Below are 13,428 nucleotides of genomic sequence, written 5' to 3' on the forward strand. Positions count from 1 at the left end.
ATAAGCAACCCTACCAGTACATGGATGAAACTGGTGGTGCTGAGGGCATGCCAGGGGAAGCGAGCACTTACTCAGTATTCTAGGTCCTCCTCAGCTTGTATACCACCCACTGAAGAACTATGAAAACTGAACTGTCAATTAAAAAAAAAAACCTCTAAGAGAAAATTATGCAGTGGTATATTGTCACCCTGCTTATTTAATTTATATGCAGAGTACATCATGCAAAATGCCGGCCTGGATGAATCGCAAGCCAGAATTAAGATTGCCGGGGAAAACATCAACAACCTCAGATATGCACTCTAATGGCAGAAAGTGAAGAGGACCTAAAGAGCCTCTTGCTAAGGGTCAAAGAGGAGAGCGCAAAAGCTGGCTTGAAACTCAATCTCAAAAAAACTAAGACCATGGCATCTGGTCTCATCACTCCTTGGCAAATATAAGGGAAAGCCATAGAAGCAGTGACAGACTTCATGTTCCTGGGATCCAAGATCACGGCAGACGGTGACTGCAGCCATGCAATTAAAAGATACCTGCTCCTTGGGAGGAAAGCTATGGCAAACCTAGACAGCATAATAAGAAGTAGAGACATCACCCTGCCAACAAAAGTCTGTATGGTTAAACCGATGGTATTCTCAGTAGTACTGTATAGCTGTGAGAGTTGGACCATAAGGAAGGCCAAGTGCTGAAGAATAGATGTTTTTGAATTATGGTGCTGGAGAAGACTCTTTAGAGTCCCCTGGAATGCAAGGAGATCAAATCAGTCAATCCTAAAAGAAATCAACCCTGACTGTTCCCTGGAAGGCCAGATACTGAAGCAGAAGCTCAAATACTTTGACCACCAAATGAGATGGGAGCACTCACTGGAGAAGATCCTGATGCTGGGAATGATTGAAGGTAAAAGAAGGGGACAACAACGAATGAGATGGTTGGACAGTGTCATGGATGCAACGAACATGAACTTGAGCAAACTCCAGAGGACGGCAGAAGACAGGAGGGCCTGGAGTGAAGTGACCCATGGGTCACAAGGCGTCAGACTCGACTGTGTGACTGAACAACATCAACAAAAAAACATTTTCCAAGCAAACAAAAGCCCATTTTAACTAGCTGGCTGTGTTTATGGAATATGCCGAGTTTATGGAATATTTGGCATTATTGCATAAAACTGCCTTTTCTGCACTTAGCCAAAAGAGGTCCGTCACTCTGGAATTGTTCATATTTACCTGTATATCTCCTGCAGTGACACTCCTTTTAACATCATAACGAATGAGAAAATCTCCATCTAGCAGAGTTTCTTCCAGCTCAGGACTTTTTCTTTGTTGTGTTATTGTTGGTTTAAATGTGATATGAGCCTGAACATTAGACAGAGAAGCAAGTCAGTCAAGCTTACAAGAAGGACCACAGCTTCTGTATCAAGGCAGTTTTCCAGAATTGTTGTATACCTTGGTCTCCCCCAGCACATTTGTGAGGGCATCACTTAGTTCATTGGTTAGAAAGGTGCTGTCAGTTTCCAGGAAACTTATGCCTTGGGGTTCAAAGATGTGGATGTCAATCTGAAGAGAAGAAAACATGAGGATATCTTTCAGTTGCGACATAGTGCCAGAAGGTGGTTTCTGTTGGCGACAGAAGCATCTGCCAAGAACTGACCTGGAAGTGTTTCACAAGCTGTTTCGGCTTAACCTTAATCAACAGTTCATACTTTCTTAGCTTCCGTTTTAGTAACTCCTCATAGATCAGCTCAAATGTAACCTTCCCAGCTGCTGCAACATTGACTGAAACATGAAACTGCTCTAGTTTCCTTCCAGTTGATCTGAAAATAAGAAAAATATTGTGTAGGCCTTACAATGGCAACCAAATATCCCGAAGTAAATAAAATTAGTGAGCAGGTTGTCTGGGCTTTTTCAGTCCAAGGCTGAGCCCACAACTCTTTTCTTCCATAACAACAACTTTTGCTTTTCAGCTCTCCCTTTTAAGTAACTTCCAGTCACTTCAAATACTAAGTTGTAATAAAAAAACCCAACAGTTTACCCGATGAAAGGGAGAATGTGGGGGGCAATTGGGCCAGTCCATGACTTTTTTGGGGTTTTGTCTGTAGTACTAATTGTTATACTGCGTAATCTGTTTGTGTGCATGCACATTTATTTGATCTGCCATTAGAAGGGAATCAGGTGTAGTGGTGGGAAAGTCCTGTACCCCAGATCCTCAATAAACAAGAAAATGGTGGTGGAGGAGCACCTGTATTAGATATTGAAGGGTCTGTAAATCTACTTTCTGCATTTTTAAGAGAGCCACAAAAGCCACTATAGTTCCTTGTTACTCAGATGATATTCTTTCTATTCCAGGTTCAGGGGATACAGTCAAGATGTATTTTTAATCTGCAACTGGTTGCATCAAAAACCTTGGGTGAGACCTGCACTTTGAAGTTTTTGGCTTCTCTTTTTGGTATAGTTGTGTGATCCATTTGGTCTCATCTGTGTTTTATTCTAGAATCGCTTCTATTTGTTAAACAAGGTATGGAGGACAAAGAGATTGGATTAAGTGTGATTTAACCTATGGGGAAAATAAACCAAAAGAGTCAGAAAAGTTTTCACAGCGTACCGGACCAATCCAGCACTTTGTCCTCGTGAAACAGCAGCATCATACTGATCTTGGGCAGCTTTCTTTTCCTTTATTGTTCCAGGGTAAGTTTTTCCATCAATGGTCCTTCAAAACAAACAAATATTAGGAACAATGAAAGCAAATTTGGGACAGACCTTTTCTTTTTCTAAGATTAGGGTCTCCACCCTCCAGGTGGCACCTGGAGATCTGCTTAGAGAAAATAGCTGCCTTGGAGAGTTGAACTTTAGGGCATTAGACCTTGCTGAGGTCTCTCCCTTCCCCGAACCCACCCTCCTGGCTCCACCCGCCCCCAAATCTCCAGGAATTTCCCAACCTGGACCTGGCAACCCTACTTAGGACTCTTGCTGATGTTACGCTTGGAGGCAGGCAAGGAGAATATGGTCATATCATGATTTGAAGGTCATAGCAGAAAGGGAAAGAAACTGGTTCCCCTGCCTGCATCTGTGTGGAGGGAAATGTTCTGCCCTGGTCCCTCAGGACGCAGGAGGCATGAGTTCTGAAGAGCAGGCTGCTGAGACCGGGCACAACATGCAGCTCAGACAAATAGGGTGGATGCTAGGCTACTATGTAGGCCCAATTTATTCTCCTCATCAACTGTTCTGCTGCTATTGAACACGCAGGAGGGTTTATGGGAGGCTCCACAGCACAGAGTGATGTAGTTCTACTGGTTATCAGCATCCACAACAATGTGGAGGAGCACTAGTAGCTACAGCAACTGAAGTTACCTGAAAGAAGCAATGACAAGCTCTGCTGTTTTGACAAAGAAGGAGAGGGGCAGCTGTGGAGCAGCGCAGGCGCTGGAGACTGTGACAGCAGTGGGGGGTGGGGGTGGGCTGAAAGTCTTCTGCCAGCTCAGAAGCTTTTAAGAAGCCCTAGAGATGATCTTACATGCTGAAGTTTGTGATGAAGGCTGTCTTGGGTAGCTCCACTTCAAAAAGTGCCTCCTGGGATACATTCGCTCTGTTGGCAACTTTGCTGGTGATGACTGTGTGCGCAAATCGTGAGGTAACTTTGCTGTCCACATGCAGGCTGTAGATTTCAATGGCATTCTAGGGAAGAAGAAGAAGAAGATGAAGAATTGTTTTTTGTACCCCACTTTTCTCTACCTTAAGGAGTCTCAAAGCAGCTTACAATCACCTTCTTTTCCTCTCCCCGCAACAAACACCCTGTGAGGTAGGTGGGGCTGAGAGAGTTCTGAGAGAGCTGTGACTGACCCAAGGTCACCCAGCTGGCTTCATGTGGAGGAGGAGTGGGGAATCAAACCCGGTTCTCCAAAGAGTCCACCGCTCTTAACCGCTACACCACTCTGGAAAGGGTGGTGAAGATTATGTTCATTGTATCTCAGTACAGTTTATGTTAGTGTGTGACTGGTGGCTTGATAGAGAAATCAGTTTCAATAATCTACTTCAGATACAAGAACCAAGTGTCACGAAAAAAACCAAATTGCTGAAATGAAAAAATTATAAAATCTCTCTCCTTGCTTTTTTAAGTGTCTGGGTATTTCTGCATGAAAATACAGTTCAGCATTTTCTTTGTTGCTGACATGTTTTCAGCTGAAGCACTCCAACAACTAGTTGCCTTCCTCCACTTTTTCTTACAGACAACCTGCTAACCTAAAACAACTTCTCACCCGCAATGATAAACTACTTATCAGTAACATGGACTCTGGTACCAAGGCCTGCAACAAGCCAAAATGCCAACTTTGCTCTCATATAGATCCTAGCAACATCAGCCATACCATCTCAGGTTCATATTCCTGCTCATCCTCTAATGTGATTTATGCCATCACATGTCAACAATGCCCTTCCACCCTCTACATTGGACAAACAGGCCAGTCTCTTCAACAAAGAATTAATGGACATAAATCTGACATTAAGAACCACAGCATTCAAAAACCACTTGGGGAACATTTTAACCTTCCAGGGCATTCAGCTGCTGACCTAAAAGTAGCAGTTCTCTTACAAAGGAATTGCAAAGGGAAATTAGAAAAAGAGACTGCTGAACTGCAACTGATAACAAAGCTCAAGAGAATGCATCCACCTGGGTTGAATCAAGACCTATATTTCCTGCCTTAATACCAATGCTGATTCTCCATGTGTAACGTATCCAGTCACGACCGCGTGGCAGACGGGGGCTCCACGTGGTACTGCTAAATCTCTGAGCTTCGCTCCAGCAAATGATGGACTAATCGGATCCTAGCCCACACCAATCCGAGGGCTAGGCTCCTGGCCGAGAACCGATGGAACTCTCGGCCACTGTAAATAGCCTATTATGGTGTGGGGGGGGTTTTGGGGTGTGGTTTTCACGGAATATAAGCCGGCGTGCAAGCTATCTGCAGGCTAAAGTTATCTTGTTCTGCACTAATAAAAGTATGAGAGCTGTAATCACTCGTCAGTCTCAGTACTTTTCATTGGCAATGAAGGTGGGATTCATCCTCCCATGAACAGAGACCAAGAACTGAGCATCGCATTGAGCCCCAGCGCCGAGATATTCGCACGCCACTCCGCCTCGTGCCCAGCATCTCTGGTTGCCGCTCACCGCACCGCTCCCAGCACGAGTATTGCACTGCTGACCCAGGGAGCAGCCCCGCACTGCTCCTCGCCCCGCCGACCGCTGCCACAGATCCTGAGCCACCACCTTAAACACGGCTACCCATCTTGATCTATTTCTACTTTTTCTCTGTGTTGGGGTTTCTCTTGCACATGCTCCAGTGAAGGATAAGATTGTTGCATGGTTGCCAGCGAGTGGGTGGCACCAGTGGGAGGCTGGAGGGGGAGCAGGGGGTACTGTCACTTAACGTCATGATGTCATTTCTGGGGTGAACCTGTAAGTGATGTCATGCCACTCTAGGATTCAGCAGACATTCCACCATAGAGTTTCTGCTGAATCCTAGAGGAACATGATGTCATTTCCTGGTTTGCCCTGTGATAGCAATTTTTTCTGCACTTTCCCACCTCCATCCTACTGAATAGCAACTGGTGTCAGGCAGTTCCCAATGGGACACCTCCTGGTATAGCTGGCATGATGTCATTTCCTGGTTTGCCCTGTGATGGCAATTTTTTTCTGCACTTTCCGACCTCCATCCTACTGAATAGCAACTGATGTCAGGCGGTTGCCAATGGGACACCTTCTGGTATAGCTGGAGACCTGGCACCCTGCTTTTCTGTCATACCTTTCTTCACTGGTGAGGTGGAGATGCACCACCTTTTTTTTCTTTTGCAGAGTTCTATCTTTTCTAGACCTGAGGCTACATTTTTAAACAACCCCCCCACACAAGCAAATCTATGTAAGCTTACTGGGACCCCCATTAAAGCAGGATGGGGGAGGAGGACCCATCTCCATGCTTCTCTACCTGTTTCACTCACATATCTTATTTATTTATTTATTTATCTTTCAACTTTCTACACCGCTCGAACCCCCCGCAGGGGGTCTCTGAGCGGCTTACAGTTAATTGATTATCCCTACCTATGGCCACATATACTGGGGATGGGGACAGCCCTACCGGCACCCTGTGGAGGGTCTTTGTCCTGTCTTGCCTTCTGAGCCCCTGATGCCTTGCTATGGGAAACACTTCCCCTACAAGCCCCTTGGGTTACAAGTCATTGTTCCCATAGATACCACCAGGGATCCTGTCTTATCCTCCTCCCTTGATTACAGCCATTCTGGTGATCCATTTACTCCCAGAGAATTGGGAACTGTTTGTGTGTGAGTGAAAGAGTGAGAGAAGCATGAAGCCAGTTTCTCCCCACACACATACACACTTAATCCCCCTGTAACCTGGAGTGTCCATTAGCAGTCAGACAGCAGGTAGCGTTCCTAAACAGTAATACAGCCAGCCCATTAAAGGGGGGGGGAGGATATTAAATAGCTAAGCATACCATTCTACTGGAAGACAATCCCCCCCAATGAAAAAATGCTCAGTTTATGGTCACTGGCTACAGCAGTATATCGACATGACAGCAAGGGTTTTTAAAGTAAATGGCAGGTGCAGCCAGGGGAAATGGCAGCAGATCAGGAAGAAAAGGCGGTGGGAGGAAACAGGGTGTGAAAGTGGTTGCATGTGGGTATGACCTTTAAAAGTGCAGCAAACTGTACTGACTCCACAAAAACATTTCAGGTGTGTTCCTTTCAGAAAACATGAACACAAAGTTAGTCTGGAAAAACAGTGGTTAAGGGGAGAGCTGGCTGGAAACCAGCACAACCATGACTTCCACCCAGCGCTGTGTGTAAGATTAGGGGGGGGGGGACCCTGTAGTAAAGAAGCAGAGTTGCAGCACAAACTCCATGCAGAAATGCCCTTTGTGTGTCCTACTTGTTGCAAGACAGTTTCTGGCTACATGTCACATTTGGCAGGGCAAACATCCTGCGTGGGTGGTGTCCTCTGCTTGCCTAAACAGCCAGTGACCCTGGACTAGCCATTGCTTAATGTCACACTTTTAGGTGGATGGGGACATCGGCTGCCTTGGATGTGGGCTCCCAGTACCTCAACAGTTATTTGTCAGAAGTATTTCATTAAGTTCTGTAAGTTTTTATAATAATGAGATATTATAACAGTACACAAGCTCTTGACACAGACCTGTTTCAAAAATCATCACCTGCTGTTAGGTAGGGAAGGGGAGCAGGGAAGGCAAACCTTCTCAAACAACTGATAAATCATTCTTCAATATTGATTTAAAGAATAATTTCCCCTGGAATTTCCCATACTATGGTGACTCTTGTGTGAAAGCATGTAGGAGATGGTTTGCTGGATCCTATGGAAATTTCCTGCCTTTCCTGATGGAAAACTAGCACAGGATCCAACCCTATTTTGACATTTTCAGGAGTCCTTAGGTTCAATTGAAGGGTAAAATGGGAATAAATGAAAAAAAACCATTTAGTAGCACATAGTTTAAGAATATTTTCTTAGGATTACATTCTTTAAATATATTTAGGATTTAGTAAAGATTCATGTTAGAAAAACTCACAGAATTTTCATGGCTGAGTTATAAAAATGAGGCAAACTGATAAGATAGGATCTCAACAGAAAGTAGGCAATGGTTTATTGTACCCCAATATATTTCAGATTAAATTTAACACCTTTCTTCAGGGACAACTCAATGCATTCGTTTCTGTCCCAAGATAAGATAATTTTCTGGTGCTGCCCAAATCTAGCACAGATATCACCATCTGGTTTCAGGATTACCTTCACTGCCAAATAAAAATATTTAACCAAATATAAATACTCTCCATGGCCAGTTCCAAGCCTTGAAGGGGTCTGCGGAGAAAATGCCCGGGCCCCCCGACTGATGCCTTCCTTTCTACCCACCCAAATCCCCACCTGCCTGTGTCCTTCCTTCACTCACTTGTTTGTGAGCTTTCACACCGACCTTTTGTCATTTCCCCAGTGATGCTGGGTGGTGTGTTCAGATAGGAACACAACCACTGTGCCCAGCAGAAGTGCCACCATTGTATACCAACTACAGGTCCTTCCTCGGCAACATGTGGTTGGGGAGCTCTGTAGCAGTGGGCACTGCCAAAAATCCTGGACCCTGGCAGCTGCCCCACCTCAGGGTATATTACACTGGCCCTGGCATTGCCTATAAATTCTTTCCACATATTGAAATAGACAATGTCTGGTGTACAAAAAAGTTGAGAAGAAGACCCTGCAGGGGGCAGCAGAAGACAATTAGATAGGACAGTGAGGTCAGCAGCTTCTCTCCTGTTGTGTCATTTCTTGTCTGTTGTCACAAAAAGCGCTCCAGGCTGTAGCACCGGGCAGTTGGGACACAGGGACAATTATGTAATTAGCCAACTCGAGAGCCAGAATTTAACTAAAGGCATGCAAATGAGCAAATGTGTTGCTGAAGAGAAGTGTATACTGTGTCAGAGCAAAGGGGATGAGACCTAGCTTTAATAAGCAGTGTGGCACAAGCCAAATGCAGCGACACCTAGTCCTGATACACAGTTATATTTGTGGACAAATTAAAACTTAAACCTTGAGTGGGAATAAATATGTGCCAACCTTTATTGATGACTACTCAAGTTACACTGTGACCTACCAAATTAAAGATAAAAGTCAAGTGCTGGAAAAACTTAAAACATATGTGGCAATGGACAGTAACAGATTTCAAACAAAGCCACTAGCAACCCACACTGATAATGGAGGGGAACACATGGGACATGAGATGAAGAATTATTTGACTGAACAAGGCATAGATTATCATTTTATAGTCCCGTACACTCCAGAGCAAAATGGTGTAGCAGAAAGAAAAACCACTCTTACAGAAATGTCTAGATGTACACTCCCTGACTCTCTCATGGATCACTGCCTTGATGTGGCAAGGGGGCTTGCATGGTTCAATGAGGCTGTGGCCTATGCCGTGGAGGGCCACCCAGTATGGACAGGCCACAGCAGAGAACTCAGACAAAACATGATCCACTGGAGAAGGAAATGGCAACCCACTCCGGTATCTTTGCCAAGAAAACCCCATGGACAGTAACAAAAGGCTAAAAGATATGATGCTGGAAGATGAGCCCCTCAGGTCAGGAGGTGTCCAATATGTTACTGGGGAAAACCAGAGGGCAAGTACATGTAACCCCAGAAAATGAAGTGGCTGGGCCAAAACCAAAAGGATGCTCTGCCGTGGATGTGTCTGATGGTGAAAAGAAAGTCTGATGCTGCAAAGAACAGTACTGCATAGGAACCTGGAATGTAACATCTATGAATCAAGGTAAGTTGGATGTGGTCAAAAATGAGATGGCAAGACTGAAAATCAACATCTTGGGAATCAGTGAACTAAAGTGGATGGAAATGGGCAAATTTAACTCAGAAGACCATTGTATCTACTACTGTGGCCAAGAATCCCATAGAAAAAATGGTGTAGCCTTTATAGTCAACAAGAGAGTGAGAAAGGCAGTAATGGGATACAATCTCAAAAACAACAGAATGACCTTGGTCTGAATCCAAAGCAAACCATTCAACACCACAGTAACAAAAGTATGTGCTGTCAACACCATAAGGGCAGGTTTTCCCACCTTTAAAACAATTTACTAATTGCAAAAGCAGGAGATGCATATATTTAATTCTCTGCCCCTTGTCAGCTTTTATATGTAGGGTGTACTTTAAGACCTATACATTTCAGAATCATGGAGCATAAATCTAAAATTAGAAATAACTCTGGATGCTCCGTTAACAGAGCATTTTATCATGCAAAAACATTGCCCAGAGAATCTTAGATTCTTGGTGTTAACTGTAGTAAAAGAACATATGTACAACCGGCAGGATGTACTTAAATATTTATTACAACAGGAGGCGTTTGGGATTTTTCATTTACATACTTTACAACCAGAAGGTCTGAATCAGGAACTTGATTATAGCCATTTTGGGGGGGGGGGGTTGTGTGGTTGGTTTGAAAACTTGAATTTTGCTAATTAGTGACACCTGCTGTGGGTGCTGGCTGTAGAGTTTAAATGGTATGTTTGTGAGGTGGGGTTTGAGAAGACAGATTTTAAACAGGAGCAGTATGCCACAGAAGTAATTGCAGAAGTCTTCCATTCATGTAGTCTTTAAATGGTGAGTAAATGATTAATAAGAGATTATTTGTATCTCCATTGTATGTTTGCTGAGTGTTTTGTGACTCTTTTGTATTTTTTGTATTTTTGTATTGTATACAGTGAGAATTCTTTGATAAAGATAAAGAAATGGACTGAAAGTAAACCTGGACCCTGTCAGAATCTTTCACAAGCTGTACTAAACTAAAGTATATGCTGTAAAATCTTTCACAAAGTTGTATGGAACATAAGTACATGCTGTTGTTTGTTATTATTGGTTAGTGTGAGAAATTGTTGTATTGATACAAACAACAAGGATCATATAAGTTACATTGAGCACCAGTGTATTATTCATTAGTAACTTTAAAGAAGAGTCTTTATATATTGGTTGCCATCTCATGGTATATATTGTGTTTGTATTGGCTCAAATACTTTGGCCACCAAATGAGAAGGGAGCACTCACTGGAGAAGACCCTGATGCTGGGAAAGATTTTTTTTTTGTCCCCCCGAAGGGGAATTTTTTTTATTTTGCATTTTCTACACACTACACACTACAAATATGGGATGTTGAAAGGAATACTAATGCCCTATCACTATTACTATGGGAAATGGGTCAGGGAGATCTAGATACCTAAAGTCTACTGGATAGGGGAAGGAAAACTACCACTCTATTCTAAATCTTCTACTGGATATGGGGATAGGGTAAAGACTAATACAAATCACGATCTGAAAAGCTAAAAGAATAGATCTTTTTAACCTATTAATACGGGTTATACAGAGATTAGTTTGATTATACAAATATAAAATTATTAGCTTGGCACAATCACTGCCCTTAGCACTCATGCTTTAGTTTTAGAGTCTTTTCTTCTTAGAAGATGCTGGGAAAGATTGAAGGTAAAAGAAGGGGGGACGGCAAAGGATGAGACCCTGGAGGATGACGGAAGAAAGGAGGGCCGGGAGTGATGTGGTCCATGGGGTCACAAAGAGTCGGACTCGACTGTGCGACTGAATAGCAACAACAACACTCCTTGAGGCAGAAGTACTTGACAAGTACTGGGGAGAAGCAATCAGCACTGCTACCTACCTGCAAAACAGATTACTGGTACCTACTAAAGTTGCACATAGTGCACCATTTGAACTGTGGTACAGGCACAAACACAGCCGGAATAATCTAAGAGAGTTTGGATCAAAAGCCTACACTTACATTCCTAATAAATAACTAAACAAATATTTATCTACACTTTAATCAGGTTGTGCACCCTTTGTTGTTTTAATTACTGTGGCAACACCACAAGTATTACAAAAATAATTTATCAGTTGTAATCTAAGAGTTCAGTCATGTGACAAATCTCCTCAATAAATCTGCAAGTCCAATTCCTATAAAATGACATATTCTGCCCCCCCCTACATATATTTGATGTCTGAAACCCACTGTAAATCTGCATGGAATAGCTTACAGTGCCATTCTAACCATTTAATAGACCTGAGCAGGATTCTGAATCTTGAATATGATTCTTACATTAAAAGAAGAGATATTTAACATCCAGATATTGCAATACGTTCTGCTCCCATATTCATGAAAAATTAGGCACAAAGCAAAGGTTGCAAATACCTTTTGTCCAGCAGGATCTGCTAATACTATCTGTGAAGAAAGGATCAGCCACACCGTAAAAATCTGCCTTTCCATTTTGGGAATGACACAGTCACAGAGAAAAGTACTAATGTACTGGGAGGAGTTAATAAATAACTATGGTCTGAAGGTAATGTGAGCAATGAGTAAGTGTCATATTTACAAAATTTATACATAGTCATTTCCTTTTTACTTTTGAGAGCTATCAAACAAGTAAATAATCAAATAATCATTGTTTGTCTTGCAAAATTTCCTGACATTTTGAAGCCAGGGGGACTTTTTTCCAGTTTTGGGTGGAGAGAAAAAAATTGAAATTCTGGGAAATATTGAAATGCATTGAATACTTGCTATCGTATCAGACCTAAACTAATTTGACTGCTTTAATAACATAAAATGTATCATATATAACTTACTTGGCATATAAAATTGCAATATTTGAAATATTTATGGAATATAAAAGTTATAAATGCTTTAATTTTCTAAAAGCAAAAAGGTACACATACCCAGTACTTAAGAGCAAACTGCAAGCTGATGCACTATATCCTTCCTTGGCACATATACCTTAATTTTTGTTATCTGAAAAGCAGAAAAAATAGGAGTTAAACAGAAAACACAAGCTATGTGTTAAATAACATAAAATATTTTATTTGGTCAGAAAAATGAGTTGCAGAAAGGGTCAATAATAATATCTGCACAGCTAGATGTAGCTCCAGTTGGATGCTGCCTTCTTGTTTCTGTGGCTAAATGGTTAGAGAGAACTCAGTTCTCGATGAAACTTTCAGAGTTTTCCTTGGAAGCTTTGGTGCAGTTTATGCTCCACCTCCTTCTAATCTTTTTCCCCTCCAGCAAGGTAGAGCAATGAAGCTGTGATCACACGCACCTTTAGATTTGCCATAGGTGTGAATGCCTGAAGGATCTAAAGGGAGTGACCAGACAGCAACATCTGGGAAGCGTACCGCAGTCGTCGGCAACCCATGCTGCTCCGCCACAGAAGCGGAGTTAAAAGACACCAGGGAAAGTCCGGTAGTAAACGGGTTCCGATGAGCCATGGCTGGACTTTCTCCTGTCTGATCACTCAAGCACAGTGTCAAGCCGTCGGAATGGTCTGATCAAGCCTCCTGGCTTGGTGCCATTCCCCTCCCCTTTGCAGTATGCACATCATTGCATATTCCATAGGGGGCCCTCAGTGCGGAGGTGTGATTCCTCATTTATGTGCATGGGAAACAAATGGCCCAAAAAAATTCCATGACATACCCGCAGTTGTGTCTGATCACACAGTGACAGGCTGCGCCCACAACTACAAAGGGAGGTGTGATCTTACAACTGCATGCCAAATTCCTCTGGAGGGAATAGCCTTGCTTCCCCTCCACTTCAACTGGCGCATGTGACCACAGCCTAAGATACTTGGTACCTAATCTGCGAGTACATGTGTCATAGTGGTTTGAGGGAGAAGTAAAAAAGTCAACCATAAGAGAAGAGTCAGGTCAAAAGGGCCACAGAAACAATGAAAGTCCTGCATGCTGCCCTCATGAAGATCAGGTATCCTTCTAGGAGCAGAAATGTATCTTGTATTTAAGAGCTGTAAATATTCACAGCATGCCCACCTTGTCTTTAAAAGCATTTCACTAATTCTGAAAGATAAAATATTTCATAGG

The 13,428-nt window shown here is 42.9% G+C and overlaps 1 protein-coding gene across 1 annotated transcript in view; it reads right to left on the minus strand.

The window, feature by feature from the left end:
- The window catches only part of LOC107107217 (inter-alpha-trypsin inhibitor heavy chain H4-like), a 70,820-nt gene extending 58,990 nt beyond the window's left edge, over window positions 1-11,830 (minus strand). The window contains exons 1-6 of the mRNA XM_015407477.1: window positions 11,756-11,830; window positions 3,502-3,662; window positions 2,593-2,697; window positions 1,642-1,804; window positions 1,437-1,547; window positions 1,218-1,346 (exon numbers count right to left, since the gene is read on the minus strand). Coding sequence (XP_015262963.1) covers window positions 1,218-1,346; window positions 1,437-1,547; window positions 1,642-1,804; window positions 2,593-2,697; window positions 3,502-3,662; window positions 11,756-11,830 — 744 coding nt within the window. The remainder of the gene's footprint in view (window positions 1-1,217; window positions 1,347-1,436; window positions 1,548-1,641; window positions 1,805-2,592; window positions 2,698-3,501; window positions 3,663-11,755) is intronic.
- Between the last annotated feature and the right edge of the window lie 1,598 nt (window positions 11,831-13,428).

Source organism: Gekko japonicus, unplaced genomic scaffold (assembly GCF_001447785.1).
Source record: "Gekko japonicus isolate JY-2015 unplaced genomic scaffold, Gekko_japonicus_V1.1 scaffold728, whole genome shotgun sequence".
NCBI lineage: Eukaryota > Metazoa > Chordata > Lepidosauria > Squamata > Gekkonidae > Gekko > Gekko japonicus.